The sequence below is a fragment of the Prionailurus viverrinus genome, chromosome B2 (assembly GCF_022837055.1).
Source record: "Prionailurus viverrinus isolate Anna chromosome B2, UM_Priviv_1.0, whole genome shotgun sequence".
Classification (NCBI taxonomy): Eukaryota; Metazoa; Chordata; class Mammalia; order Carnivora; family Felidae; genus Prionailurus; species Prionailurus viverrinus.
In genome coordinates, this window is record NC_062565.1 from 50,366,561 (window position 1) to 50,386,335 (window position 19,775).

Genomic DNA, 19,775 nt, shown 5'->3' on the forward strand with positions numbered 1-19,775 from the left:
CTATTTAAGTGCCATTTTACAAAGGAAGAGATTAAGGCCCAGAGAAGATTTGGTAACTAAAAGAGATTGCATGTGAGTAGAGGGTTAGCACAGTGAGGATTCTGGGACCAGAAGCCCAGCTACAGCCTGTGCTCTTAAGACCTGCAATTTTACCTCTGGAAGAAACAAGGCTTAAATCGGGACTACCAGGACAGGAAGAGAGCATATAGCATGGACAGAGGCTCTAAGGGACTAAGGTCTGATTTATGTGTGTTTAGGTAAACCTTCTGGATTTCGGGTTTAGAGAAAATTTAGAAGTCAGGCTCAAGGTAGAGTGTGGTGTGTTTGGATGGGATGAACTATTTTGTGTACCGGTGGTGGAGTTTTGTGGCTCAAAGAAAAGGGACTAGCCCAAGGTAATGTTGCTAGGAAATGGCAGTGAGAATTAGAACTGGCATCTGTCTGACCCCTTTTTCAGGAGGTATTGTCCTGGTTTTAGCATTAAAAGCCCCACAGCCCAGGAAACCTGAGTCTCGAGTTTTAGTTAGTCCCTCAACCTGGGAAATCCCTTAGTTCTGGTTTTCACACTGAAAGTCCTGCTTCCCAGAAACCCCTCACTTCTGGTTTTAGCACTGAAAGTCCCCCAATCCCTTCATCCTGGACAAGCCTGGACAGTTGGTCAATCTGCTTCTCTGCGGAAACAGGTCCTAGACCAGAAGGAGCACAGGCTGGATGGCCATAGCATGAACCCCAAAAGTGCCATGACTGTGAAGAAGGATCATGTGAAGAACATCTTTGTTGCGGGTCTGAGCCCCAAAGCTGCAGAGGAGAGGATAGGGAGTACTTTGGCAAGTTTTAGGAGGTGAGTGCCTCCCAAAAGTGTGGTTTATGCTCTCCATCAATCACCTGTGGCTGAGTTTTTCCTTCCTTCCTTGGCTGGCTGGAGTTCTGCTCAGCAGGACTTCTTTCTCCTCCTCTGACATTGGGTGTCTTCCCTCCTATGAGTTCCCTTTAGGTTCTGAGTTGGAGGAGGCACCAGCCCTGAGCTTTGTCTGTGTTTCCAGATTAAGGCCATTGAGTTTTCACTGGATCCAGAGTCCAACAAAAGACAGGGCTCTGTTTTCATCACTCTTAAAGAAGAGAAACCTGTGATAAATATTCTAGAAGCAAGGTGTCCAGAGGCTTCCTGCTTCTGAAGAGCTAGTCCTTGGATAATTGGGGACCCAGTGAGGTAATCAGTCATCTCAATTTAACATCGAAAGTATCGTGTCCTGGAAAACTCTTCCCTGGAGTATGATAGGCTTTAGTTTTTGGCAATGAGTGTGGCAGACTGGAGGAAAAGTACCAGACCCAGTGGCCCAAAAAGAGGGGCTGAAAACAACACTGTTTTTAGCGTCAAATGGATATGGCAGAGATTTTGCACCTTCTGTAGTTGCTGTTGCCCACTTTCCTTCTGACCACTGGTGTTGTCAACCACAATTTGCAGTTTACAGTAATGGTTTGTCCATGCACTGTTGCACTGAGAGTGACTGCAGTGTGTTGTAATTATGAATATTACAGTCTGTCTTTGACTTTATTGTGACCATGTTTTCTAAGAAGTCAGGTAATGAAAATGAGAACGATTATAGTACCAACAATCCCATCACCAAAAAAGAAGGCTAATCAACTGTGTTGCTTTAATGACAAATGGAAGGAGACATACAACTGGATCAGGGAGGTAAATAACCAAAACAGAGCATACTGCACAATATGCAGAAAAGAATTGGGGATTAGGCATGGTGGAGAAGGGGATGTGAAAACACATGGAGACTGAATCTCACCAGTTAAGAGTGAGACAGGCGAGTGCCTCTAAACCAATCAAAGTGTTTTTATTCCCCCAAAAGACACCAATGTTCAGTCAAAAATAGCAGCTGCTGAATTAGCTTGGGTATACCACGCAAACAAACATTATCATATGGCTCCCTTGATTGCTCTATGAAACTGAGTAAAGTTACTTTTCCTGACTCAGGGGTTGCAACTAAAATATCCTGCAGGCGAACAAAAGGAGAAATTTTGATAATGGAGGTGTTTGCCCCTTACGGTGTAGAGCTGATTTAGTCATTTCTCCCCAACCGTCATGCTTTCTACAGTCTTCAACTTTAAGCAATGCATCAACCCACGGCAACAAAAAATGTTCCCTCTCATTCTTAGGTACTTTGACTTAAAAAAATGGATTTCAAATCGTCTTCTTTTTAATTTTTTTTTTAATTTTTTTTTTCAACGTTTATTTAATTTTGGGACAGAGAGAGACAGAGCATGAACGGGGGAGGGGCAGAGAGAGAGGGAGACACAGAATCGGAAACAGGCTCCAGGCTCTGAGCCATCAGCCCAGAGCCTGACACGGGGCTCGAACTCACGGACCGTGAGATCGTGACCTGGCTGAAGTCGGACGCTTAACTGACTGCGCCACCCAGGCGCCCCACAAATCGTCTTCTTAATTTCTTTCTTTCTTTTTCTTTTTTAAGTAGGCTTCATGCCCAGCGTGGAGCCCAATGTGGGGTTTGAACTCAAGACTTGAGCTGAGATCAAGAATCAGAGGCTTAACCTACTGAGCCACCCAGGTGCCCCATGTCTTCTGGATTTCTATGAGGATTTTAATGAAACTGCTGAAATCATAAAGCAGAAGATTGTTGATATTTTATCCAAATACAAACTAGACATAGCTCATCTATCTGCATATTCATCAAACAGTGCCAATGTAAATTTTGGCAAATCCCATTCAGTCTAGAAGTGTCTCACCAAAGAAAAGGAAAAGATCTTACCTGTTCAATGTCTTGCACATCTTGTATACAGCATTGCTAAAAAGGGTTGTGATTTGCTTAAATGTGATATTGAGACTCATAATGAAAGTCTGGGTCACTTTTCAGTTTCCTCAAAATGTACAGAAGCTCTCAGGGCACCTGGGTGGCTCAGTCAGTTAAACATGCAACTTGGCTGAGGTCATTATCTCACAGTTCATGAGTTCAGGCCCCACAGCAGGCTCGCTGCTGTCAGCTCAGAGCCTGCTTTAGGTCCTCTGTCTCCCTCTCTCTCTCTGCCCCTCCCATACACACTCTCTCTCTCTCAAAAATAAATAAACATTTTTTTAAATTGTGCAAAAGCTCTTAATGATATTTTTTACTTTGTAGAAGTGGAAGGAGATAGCCTCGTTAGACACATGACTACAAGATGGATGTCCTTGCTCCAAGCCACAGAAAAGATACTAAACTGTTTGCCTGCCATAAAATCATACTTTCAAAATGTAGGACAAGAAGAATGTCCTTCTTTGATTTGGAAATATATTGAGGATGAGAATGGAGAAACAGGAAACAGACATTTATATGCTGTTTCTCCAAAACTGTTTGATGATTTTTGAAGGGGGAATAAGAAACTTAGAGAAGGATGAACTGACTGCATCTGAGCGGTTTGATGTTATGTGTAGGTTGAGACAAAAACTCGTATGGTGGAAAAATGATTCATTTTTTAGAAATAAGACTGCTTCAGAACTAAAATTAAAAAACAAAAAAGTCACCAGAAAAGGGCAATCAAGTTAAACGTGACTTTATTTTCTTTACTAAAGCAGCAACTTATTTGGAATCCAACTTCAGTTTTACCAGTTCACATTACCTCTGTGCCTTAAAACCATTTTCCTTGAGAAGGAGATGTTTAACTTATGGTGACATCCAGTGTGCTTCAGAGTGTTTACAAAGGACAGACATTTTATTTTTATTTATTTATTTATTTATTTATTTATTTATTTATTTTTATTTACTGTTTATTTTTGAGAGAGAGACAGAACATGAGCAGGGGAGGGGTAGAGAGAGAGGGAGACACAGAATCTGAAGCAGGCTCCAGGCTCTGAGCTGTCAGCACAGAGCCTGACATGGGGCTTGAACCCACAAACCATGCTATCATGACTGGGCCAAAGCCAGACACTCAACCAACTGAGCCACGCAGGTGCCCCTAAAAAGGACGGACAGTTTAGACATGGGTAGTCTGTAGGATGAACTTACAGATGCAAAGGACCTGATTAACAAACAGCTGCCTTGTCAAAACAAGCCTGTGGACTATGGACATAAAGTAGGTGGACATTCTTGGAGAAATGGAAACTAATTCCTACAAATTAAAAAACCCACTGTTTCTAGTAAAACCTTAAGTATTCCATGTCCAGACACTTATATTGGGAGATATTCAGCCTAATGTCATCACACTGGACTGATGCAGGGAATCCGTATGATGTGGGCTTGCAGAGAGCCAAGCTGCAAGTCAGAGTGAATTTTACATTTGCCTGTATTCAATTTTTACCCCTACATAAAAGAAAAGAAGGATGTCCTAAAGGCTGCAAGCAGTTTACAAAAGTATTACTCGAAAAGAAGACAGAAAGAATAAAAATAGTCTACTGCACCATGGGACAGAAAGAAATATGTCACTTTTAATTAAAGGTAGGAAATACCTGTTTAATCATATTATATTCATGTTCTCCTTTTAAATTCTTGCATCATGTATCCTATTTTGATTATATATTTGTATTTAAAATATCCACAGCATGGTGGGAATGCAAACTGGTGCAGCCACTCTAGAAAACAGAATGGAGGTTCCTCAAAAAATTAAAAATAGAACTATCCTATGACCCAGAAATTGCACTACTAGGTATTTATCCAAAGGATACTGGAGTGCTGATTTGATGGGGCACATGCACCCCAACGTTTATAGCAGCACTAGCTGCTATATAGCAAGAGCCCAAATATCCATTGATGAATGGATAAGAAGATGTGGTGTGTGTATATATATACATATATATGTATACATACACACACACACACACACACACACACACACACACACACACACACTGGAATATTACTTGGCAATCAAAAAGAATGAAATTTTGCCATTTGCAATAACATGGACGGAACTAGAGTGTATTATGCTAAACGAAGTAAGTCAGAAAAAGACAAATATATGATTATACTCGTAAATGGAGTTTAAGAAACAAAACAGATGAACATAGGGGAAGGGAAGGAAAAATAAGATAAAAACAGAGAGGGAGGCAAACCATAAGAGACTCTTAAATACAGAAAACAAACTGAGAGTTGCTGAAGAGGGGGTGGGTAGGAGAATGGGCTAAATGGGTGATGGGGATGAAGGAGGGCACTTGTTGGGATGAGCGTATGAGCATACTTATTTTATGTATAAGTGATGAATCACTAAATTCTCCTGAAACAATTACTATGCTATATGTTAACTAACTCAGATTTAAATTAAAAATAAAATAAAATATCCACAGCATATTAGCACAGCAGTATATGTCTAATTTAGAAATATACACATATAGGGATGCTTGTTCAAAATTTCTTTTACTCATGAGCAGAGCCCTAAATAATAAGTAACCCTGTGGGATCTGGAGGAAGGGAAGAGTCATGGACCTGAAGCCAGCTTTTAGTTGTTTGCTTAAAAGCCAGTAAGTCCCTTAGGACTTTGGTTTTTATGAATTAATCTTCCAAAGCTAAGGTGCCCATGGAAGAACTGATGCAGACTGAGTTTCAGAACATTTGAAAATGAGGATTAGGCTCAAGATCCACAGAGCACTCACTGAGGGGTAAACATAATATGAGGTCCTGCCTGAGCGGCCAGTCTGTCAGTCAGTCAGATGCAGCTGTGCCCTCCCCTTCTCCAGTTCTCTATATACAACTTATGAAAGCTTGTGTTACTATGGATTGGGAGTTCTGCAAATCCAAAGGGCCTGAGGATAGAATTCGGGAGATCTGAGAACTTGGATGACAAGAGAAATTTCTACATCCACTAACTTCTAACTAAAGTCTAGTATTTCTTTCATAATCAACAAACCCCTGTGGGATTAGTACTTGTGGCTCTGTCATCACTAGGAATCACAGACATTCACATGTTACAGATACTTCAAAGTGTTGTTTATGTATAGCACTACTTGGGAATTATGGTAATTATTATACCTATTCTGAAATCCTGTAATTTAAAGCAGCAGCACATCTATTATATCCCAGATATATTTTTAATAATTTGATAACTGTGTTTCAATAAAACTGGCTTCCTTGGCAGTCCTATGTATTTGGTTGTATATATTTTTCCAGACTTCCAAAGAGGGTTGATGGCACATTGGAGTGCCATCTGTCTCTACTGCAGATCATGAATAGACAGCTTTACAAATAGGTGGAGACGAATGCTTTGTGGCACCCTCGCCTTGTGTTCTAACCTTACCATTAGCTGGCGTATGAGTTGAGAGGACGCTGGCCCCTTTGCCTAAGAACCTTCCTGATCCCAAATGCACAACAATATGGAATTCCCATAATAGAGAGTTCCTTTTAGGTTCAGGTGAAAATGCCTTGAGTAGGAATATCATGGGACTGTTTCCAGCTTCTAATACCTCAGTGACAGGGGTGGAAGGGATCTCTGAGAGCACCTAGTCTGAGAAGCATCTTATAAATCCAGGCACTGAAATCCAGGGGCAAGTTATTTACTAAAGGTCATATCAGGTAAAGATAATGAGGCATTCCTAGAGGGTTTTCCGTTTTATTATGAATAGGAAAATTGTCCTGGGAATCTGGAGGCAAGGGGGCGTGGGGGGGGGGAGGATGGAGGGCTAGGGTAAGGATGGACATAGAAGGGGATGGAAAAGACAGCTGGGACTCAGAGTCAAATTTTAGGTACCACTTCCCCCCTCCTCCATATTCCATTGTCTGTCATAAACTCTCCTGTGAACCTTCAGCAATCATATTAACTCCCTGGGACTTAGACTTCTCATAAGTTAGTTACATTCCTTTCCTGAAGCACTTTTAAGCACAAGGAATAGGTTTGGCAAAAAAATTTCACAAGATTTAATGTATATTCTTAGGGTTGTTTTTTTTTAATTTTAAGAAACTCTGCTGTCATTCCCAGTCCAGCAACACCCCTAGAGCTGCTTGATGACTCCTAGATGACCGCCTTCTGACAATATATGAAGGGCTGTTCTATATGGAAGAGGGTTGGGTTGGAGCTACTGTATGCGGCTTACCCAGCAAAACTGGCGTGAGATGAGAAGGTGTTGCCAGGAAGCCGAATTCTAAATCCATTTAAGATTCATTCCTAGGCAGGGATTATCCTGGGACAGGACTTAAAGTGCTTTCCAAGTCTGCCAGTCTATATCTTTCTCTTCATGTACTGAAGCCCAGCAAATCCTGGGCTTGAGGTATAAAATCAGGATCCTGATCTCCCCACATCTACATGACCTTGTAGATAGGGTAGTAAAATAGAGGTTGCTCTGGCCTTGAAACCAGATAAACTTGGGACTCTAATCTTTGTACCCCACTTAGGAGCTGACACCGTGGATAACTAAATCATTTCACCTGTCTGAACCTTAGCTCCCCACACTGAAAATGAGGACAATCGAGTTTGTAAAAGGCCGAGGTTGCTGTTGTGAGGTCCCCAAGTGTCCCCTGAGTGATGAATGAGCCTCACAGTTAAAACTCCACCTTCTAGGATCCCTGCTACACCCAAACCACTCTCTGCGGATGCCTCTCCGCCCCGCCCAACCCCTGGCTCAGGGCCAGAGTCGAAAGCCCAGCCCAGCCCGGCTGACCAAGCAGGTGACGGGATAGCTGACTGGCCTCCTCTGTTCAGCCCCGCGAGCCTGCGCGGGGCACACGCAGCTGAGAGTGCAGGCCGTGGCGCATGCGCGCTGCAGGGAAGGCGCCTCCCGGAACAAGCGGCCCGGGCAGAGTGCGGGAAGGTAGCGCGCCGAGTCGGGAGGCGCTGGCAGCGGGGACCGCATCCGGATACCAGGTACGAAGTTAGCCTGCAGCTGGCCCCTGAGATTTCACTTATGATCCGCGGGGAGGGCTCGGGGCTGCTGGGTGCTGTACACCTCGCAGTCGAGAACGTCCTCCCCTGAATTTTCTTGTAAAGGCACTGCTCTAAGCAAAGGTGCTGAGGACCTTGGGAGGATTTTGCAGGGGATGGAGGCTGCTTCTTCCAGGGATCGCTTCGCTCCACCTCTTGGGGATTCCCCAGATTTCTTCCTTCCGTGGTCCCGAATCTCCCACCTGTCCTCCTTCCTACTTTCCTGGAGCTAGGGAGAGGTGGAGAAGGGATGGGGCTCTCGGACCATTGCAAAAATAGTTTTAACCTTCCCAGTACCACCCAGACTTCAGTCGAAAATGTGTCTTTCGAGCCCCAGCGAGTACAAAGATAGGTAGCTTTTTACGTAGTAGCTTACGGAAAAATCTCTTAGTGGGTTCCCTAAATTTTGGAGGTTTAGGGGCAAGGCAGGGCCCTGTCATCTGGTTTTGTACGCGGTGCAGTAAATCATTTTGCTGCATTGCACCCAAGATGCTTTCTGGCCTTTCCAAGTGTCCGGCCGGCATAGCGTTTGCGATGGGAGCATGTGATGCAAAGCGCACATCGCACATCGTCTCCCACTTCCATCGCTTTCATGTGTAGTTTTGGGCAGGTCATATGGTCTTGCCATGGAAATGGAGCAAGAGGGGTGATTGCTTTTTGTCTGCATTTTCCCTGTGAGTATAGAGACTTCTTACAAGGATTGGGAATAGATTTGTTTTGCCTCCTCAGAACACCCAGTTCAGTAAAGAGATTAAAGAACAGGCTGTATCCTGGCAATAGAGCTATCCTGAGGCTCACTTACAGAATGTCTTCCTTCAGGCAGTTGTTCCTTTGGGTCACTCATGCGTTCATTCAAGTATTTTCTAAGCACCTGCCTTGTGCATGGCAGTGAGGTTTGTGCTGTGGGGAGGAGGAAGATGAACTGGACTTGAGCTTAGCCCTGGAGGAGTTTGACTGGCTTGGAGGGAGATATGGAGGGAAGCCCAACCTAAGTAACTCTACACCAGGTAGAAAGGGGTGGGGCCCCAGGAGAGAGTCAGAAGAAGAGCTGGGGGCTCAGAGGAGGGAGAAGAATCAGCCTTTTATGCCAGGTGGTTGGCTTAAGGAGAAAATCAGGTCCCCAAATTACTACCTCATGATGAGTGATCTCTCATAAGCTTCAGATCTTTATATAACTGTGTTTTCCTCGCTGTGTGTCAGGCATATTAGATTATGTCTCAAATAGGTCCCATCATTCCTGGTGACCTGCCTCCTCCTGCCACCACATGCCTCCTGCTGTTCTAGTGCTCCCTGTCTCAGAATAGCATCAAGGCTCACCTGCCTCCCACCTCTCCTTCCTAGTGGTCCAAGCCAGAGACCTAGAGATGAGTCATCTCTGACTTATCCTCCCACCCCCACCCCTGACACTCCCACATCCAGACTTATTGATTCTATTTCCTGATCCTCTCTCAAATCTGACCCACCCTCGTTGCCATGTCTCTAGGCCAGGCTGCCATCATCTCTTGCTTAGCTTATTTTCCTGCCTCACTCCATCCATCTCCCACTACTGCAGCCAGGAAGCACTTGCTGGAATTAAGTCTGGTTGTGAGGCTCCCTTCATTCATCCCTTACCGCCCTTGAGACGGAACCCAGCCTCCCTTTATAGGGTTTACATGTGTCCTGGCCCTGTCTTTTTCACCAGCCCCTCACTCTTCACAACCCCCTTGCACACCCGTCCATTTTGAAAACATGCCATGCTTTCTCGTGCCCCTGGGCTTTTGCACATGTTCTCCCGGCTGCCTAGAACACACCCTTCCTTGCCACCCTTTTCACTTGGCTCACTCCTCTGCCTAAGGTCCCAGCTGGGACCGCACTTGCTCTAGGAATCCTTCCTTAGGCTCCCATGTCTCATTAGGCACCACTGCTTGTTATGGTGCCCATGCCTCTCCTCTTAGGGCTCATTAACACATCTGCCTCCTCTGCTGTGCAGCACTGCAAGTCCTGGAAGACCAGAGCCAAGTCCAAGGGCTTTCCATTGCTTCCTACTGCCTTGCACAAAGAAGACACCCAATAGTTGTGAGGTGGAATTCAGTATAAGTTGTAATATTACGGTTTGATTCATTGAATGCCTGAATCATAAATTCACACTACCTCAGTTATTTGTCAGTGTGCTGTTATAGTTATGGCCTTACACATGTCAAACTCCAAAATGAGTGTAAAGGTGAAAGAGAAGAATGATCATGATTAGAACAGCTAATATTTGTTGAGTTCTCAGTATGTGCCAGGCACTGTTCTAAGCACTTTACACTAGTATCTCATTTAATTAACACAACTCTGTGAGGCAGGTAATTTTATTATCCCTATTTTACAGATGGAGACACTGAATTGCAGAGAAATTAGGGAACATGCCTAGTGTTACATAGCTAGTAAGTAGTGGCATCAGGTTTGGAGGCAAGCGTACATTGTGGAATATGATTAACTCTTGGGGGAAGACAGGAGGTAGGACAGTAGGACTGACCATGAGAAGCTCACAGGGCTGAAGATGGTAAGTCACCCAATGGAAGGCCACAGCTTTAAGCAGCGAGACCAAACAGAAGTGACTGATCCAGAATTTAAAAACTCTGAAGAACATTAGTTTTATTTGCACATTCACTTTTTTCAAACAGCTAACTCAGTTATCAGAGGTATTATTGCTAGTGGTTAGGAATGAGACTTCTCTGAGTCTGTAATCTTGGTTCTTCTGTGTGGCCTCAGGAGTATTGCTGGCCTTTTCTGTGCCTCAGTCAGCTTATCTGGAAAGCAGGGATAATAATGATAGCACTTCCCTAAGAGGGTTGTAGTAATAATTAAATGTGTTGATGTAAGGCTCTCGAATGGTAATTGCTCCAAAACATCTTCATCCCCATTATTATTATGTGTTCATATCATTCAGTTGACGATGGTTTTTGAACACAGGTCCTTCCTATGTGTTCAATACTGTAGCACCATTTCTTGGACACAGATGAGTTCTTCTCTTTTAATTCTGCTTCCCATGGATGTTGAGGATTTTTCACTAGTGCCTCCTCAGTGCCATCATCTCCTGGACCTCAAATTCCCTCCCCACAGACCCTTCCTCACACTAACTTCTGGCTTCCTCTCTTCTGTTCTTCTGGGTCAGTTTGTTACCAGTTGGTACAGAGGATAAGAGACCAGGTTAACTTAAATGGTGAGCAGTGAAAACACTATAAAACTACAAAGAAATCTCATACGCTATTCCTTGTATGTACAAAGATACTTTCCCCACGGAGGAAATACAGATGTAAAAGCATTAAGATACGTAAAGCACCACTAGGAATCAGAAATTTAAAAGCTGCAAGGAACATCTCGTCTACTCCCCTTGCTTTGGGGCGAGTTGACATCAGGGATAGGTCATAGTCCAAGGGCCAACAACCTGCTAGTGCCAGTACCCATATCTCCAGCCTGTAGCCAGCACACTTTCTCTGACATCTTATAGACTCCTGGGCAGGATTTTAATGGAACTTCTCACCCCTGGATACATGTTTCAACTGCTGCTATGAGGCATAAGATATTCTCATAGCTCACTTAATTTTGTGCAAGGTTTCATTAATATTCTTCAGTGATTTACTACTGATTTTTTAAAAATTTTTTTTAATTGTTTATTTTTGAAACAGAGACAGAGCATGAATGGGGGAGGGGCAGAGAGAGAGGGAGACACAGAATCCAAGCAGATCCCAGGCTCTGAGCTGTCAGCAGAGTGCCTGGCGTGTGGTTGGAACTCATGGACTGTGAGATCATGACCTGAGCCAAAATTGGACACTCAACCGACTGAGCCACCCAGGCGCCCACGATTTACTATTGATTACGTGTGGATGTCTTTGAGCTTTCCTTTTTTTAGTAGATTAGAGAAATTAATCTCTGTAATTCTGTGGAATGCGTATCATTTTTATATACATATACTGCTCCCAGTTCTTTTTATTTTGTAAAACTTATCCCTTTCCCCAGCTTTAGAATTGCAACCTTGCCAATGGACCTGATTGGTTTTGGTTATGCGGCCCTTGTGACTTTTGGAAGCATTTTGGGATATAAGCGGAGAGGTAAGCCCTAACCATATTTTTCATCAAAGGGACTTGGTGGGAGGTTGGTGATTGTGCTAAGATTATCTGAGGGTTTGTAAGTAAGACAAGAAGCTAAAGATGTCCTAGAGGTGGCTGAGGACCAGCATGTCGTGCATGGAAGGGAGCCATAGAGGGAAGTGGGGCTGGGTGTGACAGAGCATTCTAGCCTGGCTTTCTGGGTCTCTCTTCACCCATCATTATCAATTACATAATTAATTGATTTAACTACCTCAGGGCTATGCGCTTATTATCAAAGGAAGATTTTCATTTGTTTACATACTCACAGTATCAAAAACTGACTTATGTTGAGATTATGTTTTGCAGAGGAAAATTTGTTAAATACTTAGGTATCATATCTGAAGTTGTCTCTTCATCTGTATCCAAAAGAAGAAGAAACCCAGTTGATAAAGGGTTTTCATGGAGAAAAATAAAAGGTCAAGTTTCATATTTTGCTTTGTTTTAAGGTAGAAGTATTTTTAGTCATGGTGTCTCATATTTCTGTTTCTTATATTTTCATGAAATTTTAAAAATGAAGTTATATTTCAAAGAGTGTTATATTTGTGACATTGGTGGACTTCAACTTGAGTGAAAAAGCCAGGTCTACAGAGTTATTAGAGTTACTCCTTATTTAGAGATTGCTAAAAAGTCCAAGGCCAGAAGCACAGGTCTCTGTAGGGACTCAGGGGTGGCAGGTTTAAACAAATTATTTTCTTTTCTTTTTAATGTTTACTTATTCTTGAGAGAGAGAGAGTGTGTGTGTGTGTGAACAAGGGAGGGGTTAGAGAGAGAGACACACACACACACAGAATCCAAAGCAGGCTCCAGGCTCTGAGCTGTCAGCACAGAGCCTGATGCGGGGCTTGAACCCACGAACCCTGAGATCATGACCTGAGCTGAAGTTGGATGCTTAACCAACTGAGCCATCCAGGAGCCCCAAAACATTATTTTCTAAGATTTCCAAGAGCCTGTAAATCACTTAGACTTTTGTTTGTTGTTCTTATTTTCTCTCTCAATACGTGTAGCATCGTGGATATGTATTTGATGAAAAAATCATGGCACCGAAGACCTGTAAACCACTACTCAAAAGTTCATGTTTTATAATCTACTTTAAGGAGGACTGAGTTTAGGGGCGCCTGGGTGGTGCAGTCGGTTAAGCGTCCGACTTCAGCCAGGTCACGATCTCGCGGTCCGGGAGTTCGAGCCCCGCGTCAGGCTCTGGGCTGATGGCTCGGAGCCTGGAGCCTGTTTCCGATTCTGTGTCTCCCTCTCTCTCTGCCCCTCCCCCGTTCATGCTCTGTCTCTCTCTGTACCAAAAATAAATAATAAAAAAAAAACCAAAAAACATTTAAAAAAAAAAAAAAAAAGGAGGACTGAGTTTAAAATTCTGATAGGATTGTTACTGAAAAACATTTCCCTTGTCAAAGATGTGTCTAAATAACTTCTTGTTACGGAACAGAAGAGCACACCTAACATTTTTACCTGCCTCTTAGAGGGGTGGGAAGAAGGCTGTGTGTGTGTGTGTGTGTGTGTGTGTGTGTGTGTGTGTGTGTGTGTGTGTTGGGGCAGCTAGGGGTGGAGAGGGGCAGAGAGACAAGGATTACTTTACATTCTAACCCAGATCTCTTTGGGAACAAATGAAATCACATTCGCTGTAAGGTCTCTGAGGGCACGTGCTTGTTGCTCAGCTGCACAATATGGTTGCCTGGCCTCCTACAAGAGCCCCCAAATAAGTGATCTGGGAAGCTCCTGGGGGCATGTGTTCACAAAGAAGCCCACTCTTGTATAATGTAGGTTAAGAGTACACAGGCCACAGAATTAAGCATTCCTAGATTCTCCTTATGACACTACTGCTTACTAGCTCAGATACTTGTGTGAATTGTTTTAGCTTTTGGGTTGAATCCCTCATTTGTATATTAATCCATTAGGATGAAATAAGATAATGCATGTAACACATTTCACACAGTGCCTGGCCCAGAAGAAAGGTTTAATACCCTTGTTGTTTCTGTTGTTACTGTCCTGCCAATGGGAGGGTCTATGGGCCAGTGGAGCAAAATACCTTTTCCTAGTTTTGTATTCTGTATTATATTCTAAGCTGCTTGTGGTCTTGAGGTCTTAGAACTTTTGTATAAAGTGAGTCGATGCTTTCTGATTTTACTTACGTCTTCCCGAGACATGAATCCTGTGCACTTGGGTCAGGAGACCATTCCAAGGGACAGTTATTAAGAATAATGTTGGGGGTGCCTGGGTGGCTCAGTCGGTTGAGCGTCTGACTTCACCTCAGGTCATGATCTCGCAGTTTGTGAGTTCCAGCCCCGCGTTGGGCTCTGTGCTGATAGCTCAGAGCCTGGAGCCTGCTTCGCATTCTGCGTCTCCCTCTCTCTCTGCCCCTCCCCCACTCATGCTCTGTCTCTCTCTGTCTCTCAAAAATGAATAAGCGTTAAAAAATAAAAATTAAAAAAAAAAAGAACAATGTTGGGTAGGTTAATGATGTGATGTCCAAAAGGTGTTTGGTAAGAAGACAAGTATATCTGAATCCTATACTAGACCAGCTGCCTGACATAGCGTGGGTCAAAGTGAGGGACGGAGATTTCTTTTCTTGCTGGGGGCAGAGAAAGTGGAAAGAGGCAGCACAGTGGCAGGATGCTGAGCACTGAGTTCTGGGTTCACCCCTCTCCCATATAAGTCCCCAGAGAAGTGCATAGCCAGGGGGACACTATGATTTTGAGGCTCTTTCTGAGCCAGGTGGCCAGTGCTCAAAGCTAAAGTTGGCCAGAAGGCTCACTTGGCCTTCTCCTATACCAGGGCTGAACCTGGCTTCACACCTTCCTACTCTAGTTCAAGGTCAGGGCACAGCAGCCCCTCTGGAGGAGGGGAGCAGGAGAGCTGGTGTCCTGCTCTGAGGGAGGGAGGCCCCCATGTGTACCTTTCAGTTCCTTTGAAAACTCCCCTACCAAGGTTGCGCCAACCAGGTCAGCACTGGGAGGAAGGGGATGCAGGGCAGAGCTTGGAACGTCTTTTTTCGTAGCCCCACCATAGACAGTGAGCTTTTTTGCAGGATCTTTCTCCCTTCCACTAGCCATGGCTTTGTTATGAGGTAGAGCCCATGGTCCCAGCTCCTTCCTCATGCAGGATGAATTCTCCCAGGAGCCTTCCTGGTTCTCATTCACGTGGGCTGCTAGTGTGCATTCCTGTCCCCACTGTTTGCTGCCTGACATCACCAAGACTTGGGTGCAGATGCCATCACTCCCGCCTCCACATATTTAAGGTCGGGAGGATCTTAGCAGTGCAGAAATCATCAGGAAATACAGAAAAGAGTCATAGATCTCGAGTTGAGAAGACACCTTAATAAAGGCGACCTAGTCAAGTGTTTCAGAAAATACTTAAGTCCCCTTAACTCTTTTCTAATCTGACATCTTCTGCTTAAACATGACCCCTAACAGGGAGTTCCCAGCATGAGTTTTGTCAGTATTTATCTAGTGCTGCTAAGTAGCCAGCACTATGTCAGGCCCTGGAAAACAGCAGTGAGCAAAAAGAGATAGTGCTCACAAGCAAGTCAGGGGGCTGACCTTAAACATACAGGTAGGTGTACAAATATATGATGACAAATAGTAGAAAACTTTGACGGGGGTCCTCATTCAGAATAGTGAATCACAGAAGACATCTCTGAGGAGCTAACACTTACAAAGACATCTGGAGGTGAGCGGCAGTTGGTGAGGTGAATAGTGCAGGGAAGAGCAGTCCAGGCAAGGAACAGCGTGCCTAGAAGCCATGAGGAATAAAGAGTTTGACATATTCAAGGAAGTGAAAGAAGGCCAAGGCTCCAATAATAGAGCAGACTTGAATTTTTCCCTAAGTGCAGTGGGAAGCATTGAAGGTTTTCAATTAGGGGAGTGACCTGTCCAGATGTATGCTTTTAAGAGATCATGTTGCCGTGTTTGCAAAATAGATTTGCGGGAAGGGAGGAACAATGAAGAATTTAATACCTCCAACTGTAACATTCTAAGCCATTATATATTTGACACAGATGATATTATTAACTCTGTTTTGCAGCTGACAAAACTCAGAGGACTAAGTGACTTAGCCAAAGTCCTGCAGGCAACAAATGGAAGAATTAGGAATAGAACCTAGTGCCTATGGCTTCTCATTCAGGATGCTGCTCTGTATGTGTGTGTGTGTTATGTGTGTGTTGCATGCGTGTGCTCATTGCTGCAATGGTTTAACCCTGGCTGCAATCTGAATTTCCTATCGATATTTTTAAACTAAAGATGCCTTGACCCTACCCCAATGGATTCCAATCTGAGATTCTAAATAGAGTGAGCTCCATGCTGAAATGATTGTGTATCTTGTTCACAGCATCACTGGCATACAGCCATGTTTAACCCTGGCATTGCTGTGTATTCGGGATTCCTCTGCCTTGCATTTCAGGTTCAGCAGGGAACAGTCAAATCTTAGAAACTGTTCATGAGTAGACTGATATTTAATTTGGCTTTGTCTAGTTACAGTGCCAAATGTAGAAATACATTTGAAGGCGCATGTATCATACTTGAAGGAATGGAAGGAATTCCTTTCATTTGGGATTTCTCTTTCTGAGCCCATTTTTTTTCCAGGTGGTGTTCCATCTTTGATCGCTGGTCTTTTTGTTGGATTTTTGGCTGGCTATGGAGCTTACCGAGTCTCAAATGACAAGCGAGATGTAAAACTGTCACTGTGTAAGTAAGGCATTTTTTTCCTCTTCTGAAGGGTCAAACCTTGGGAGTGTTTTTTTTGATACCCTATACCAGGTACACTAGAAAACATCCAGTTAGGGGTGCCTGGGTGGCTCAGTCGGTTAAGCAGCCGACTTCGGCTCAGGTCATGATCTTGTGGTCCGTGAGTTCGAGCCCCACGTCGGGCTCTGTGCTGACAGCTCAGAGCCTGGAGCCTGTTTCAGATTCTGTGTCTCCCTCTCTCTGACCCTCCCCCATTCATGCTCTGTCTCTCTCTGTCTCAAAAATAAATAAACATTAAAAATATATATATATAAAAAAAAAGAAAACATGCAGTTACATGGCAAGTGCATATGCATATGTCAAGACTGAACACAATTCTTGTTCCTTCCTAGACAGACCCAATCAAAAATGAGGATATTGCTACCAAGCTTTCAAACACAGAACATATTTCTGTGAAACTTATTACTCGAAAAATAAAATTATAAAATTAAAGGAATTATGGCTAGATTTTCTGTTAACTTCCCTAAGTGCATATTAGCATAGTTCTCATGTTGCTATTAAAATACCTAAAAAGGGACAGCCTCACATTATTTAATTCACAAGCAGCTTTTAGATCCTGTTTTTTTTTCCTTAAGACTTAATCTAAAAAACCAAGGCTGACTCTTTTTTAGCTTCTTCCCCTGTTGGGTTTAGTAGGGGAATGTCCACAGTGAAAATGGAAACCCATGTGTATTTAAAGGCCCGGGATGCTTGGATTTCTTTCTGTAGTCCAGCTTGAAATACAGTGGAGGTTTGGAAATTGTCTCTATTTAATTGGATCATTATTCAAAGTGCCCTGGTGGGTTATGGAAGAAAATACAAATGAAGACAAACTGTATTAGTTTGGTATTTGAGGGAGAGAAAGAGACTTAGTGTGTTACTTTTTTCTTTGTTTGAAACAGGAGGTAGGGATAGTTAAAAAAAATTTTTTTTAATGTTTATTTTTGAGAGACAGAGAGAGACAGAGAATGAGCAGGGGAGGGGCAGAGAAAAAGGGAGACACACAATCTGAAGCAGGCTCCAGGCTCTGGGCTGTCAGCACAGAGCCCGATGAGGGGCTCAAACTCACGAACCGAGAGATCATGACCTGAGCCAAAGTCAGTTGCTTAACTGACTGAGCCGCCCAGGCATCTCTAGGGATAGTTTTTAATAATGAAATTGTATCAAAGGAAGAAACATATCAGCAAGATGTGGATATACTGGGCTTTTTATCCTTGTGTGTTTAAGTACTTCACATATGTTTATCATCATTTTTTTTTTATATCAGCAAGCAATTGTTCCTTGAAAGCTGTTCTTCTTTATATTTTTTTATAAATTTTTTTTAATGTTCATTTATTTTTGAAGAAGAGAGAGACAGAGCATGAGCAGGGGAGGGGCAGAGAGAGAGTGAGACAAAGACTCCGAAGCAGGCTCCAGGCTCTGAGCTGTCAGCACAGAGCCCAGCACAGGGCTCAAACTCACAAGCTGTGATATCATGACCTGAGCTGAAGTCAGATGCTTAACCGACTGAGCCACTCAGGCTCCCTGAAAGCTGTTATTAAATTGTGACATCAGTGCCCTAATAAAATGGCTTCTCTCTCCATATTGGTTCAGCTCCTAAAAGGCTGGTATGATGCTTCTAAATTTAATATTATTACCTAGATGATTGTTATTTAGTCTCCAGGCATCAATTTCCCAAAATTGAATGCTGCACATTAAAAACAGTCAGCCTTTTTTCCTAGTATTTTTTTTTTTTATTCATTAAGTCTTACTTTTAAAAAAAGATACCAATTATTTTCTTTACTTTCAGTTAACTAAGCATTTATTTGATTTCCCCTTGTGGATCCAGACATACTGCCGAGTGTTCCTGAGGAAAGTTGAGTAAGACACAGTGCTAGCCTTCCTAGACATTTAAGTTAGACCAAGACTTTTTATTTTGAAGATATTTCAGGAATAGATTTTTACATGCTTATTTACTCAACAACCTTTTCAATAAGCTAATTCACAAAGTCTTTTAATAGAGCACTTTATCTTTTTAAGAAGATAGCAACTTCTTAAGTTCTTAAGTTCTTCTTAAGTTCTTCAGAAGCAACTTCAGTACTTACACATAGTAGTTCTATTAAAAAGCTGAAATGATATGCATTTTTTTTTTCATAAGCAAGCATTGAGAATGTGTTTGAAACTGCAGTTCATGCATCGGTTTGGTTTGTAGTTACAGCTTTCTTCCTGGCCACCATAATGGGCGTGAGGTATAAGAGATCCAAGAAAATCATGCCAGCTGGTCTGGTTGCAGGTTTAAGGTAAGAAAAACTATTTTGATCTGTACTTTCTTCTGCCATAATTTTGAAGTGCTGACTTTTTGGCAGGAGTCAGTTTTAATTTGAAAGGTCAAAGTAATTTTTATGACAGTAAGCGTGACTGTAAAACCTTAAAATATCATGTATTCAGTCAGTCTTTGGTATTGATGTACCGATGAACATTTTTGTGGAGTACACGTAGGGTTGCTATAGTATCGAGCACACATACTCGCCTACCTTTTTCAGAATAAAGAACTAAATTCAGCCTCATTTTTCCTCAAGATTTACTCATCTGAAACAGTAAATGTATTCATTTCAATCTGATACTCAGTCTCTCTTAGAGTGTTATAGTGATAGTCTGCTACACTTATTTTGAGTTTTTAAGGGAAGAAAGTTAATATTTTTAAAAAAGATAACAGGGAACCTCTGGTTTCTCTTATTTTGATCCTAGTAATTCTATCCATGAGATTAAGCATATTACCAAGTAAAAATTTACAGGTAACATTTTTAGTTCTTCCTGGAAGCTGTCTTTATTATGTTGAAAGCCTTCAACATGTGCATTTCCTTTGTTACACATTTTTACTTTTTTACTTTGGAATTTCCAAAGAAATAATGAAATGTATACAAAGACTGATGTTTATTGCAACTTCATTTCTTTATTTCTTTTTCTTTTTTTTAAAAAATATTTGGGGCGCCTGGGTGGTGCAGTCGGTTAAGCGTCCGACTTCAGCCAGGTCACGATCTCGCGGCCCGTGAGTTCGAGCCCCGCGTCAGGCTCTGGGCTGATGGCTCAGAGGCTGGAGCCTGTT

At 42.8% G+C, this 19,775-nt stretch overlaps 1 protein-coding gene across 5 annotated transcripts in view; it reads left to right on the forward strand.

The window, feature by feature from the left end:
* The first annotated feature begins 7,640 nt into the window (after window positions 1–7,640).
* TMEM14A (transmembrane protein 14A) overlaps window positions 7,641–19,775 on the forward strand; it is a 43,703-nt gene continuing 31,568 nt past the window's right edge. For all 5 annotated transcript variants that reach the window (XR_007152012.1, XM_047857775.1, XM_047857777.1 and 2 more), the window contains exons 1-4: window positions 7,641–7,791; window positions 11,830–11,921; window positions 16,550–16,651; window positions 18,882–18,969. Coding sequence is in view for 4 of the 5 variants with exons in the window: in XM_047857775.1 (XP_047713731.1) it covers window positions 11,852–11,921; window positions 16,550–16,651; window positions 18,882–18,969 (260 nt within the window). In the remaining variant the exon portion in view is untranslated. The remainder of the gene's footprint in view (window positions 7,792–11,829; window positions 11,922–16,549; window positions 16,652–18,881; window positions 18,970–19,775) is intronic.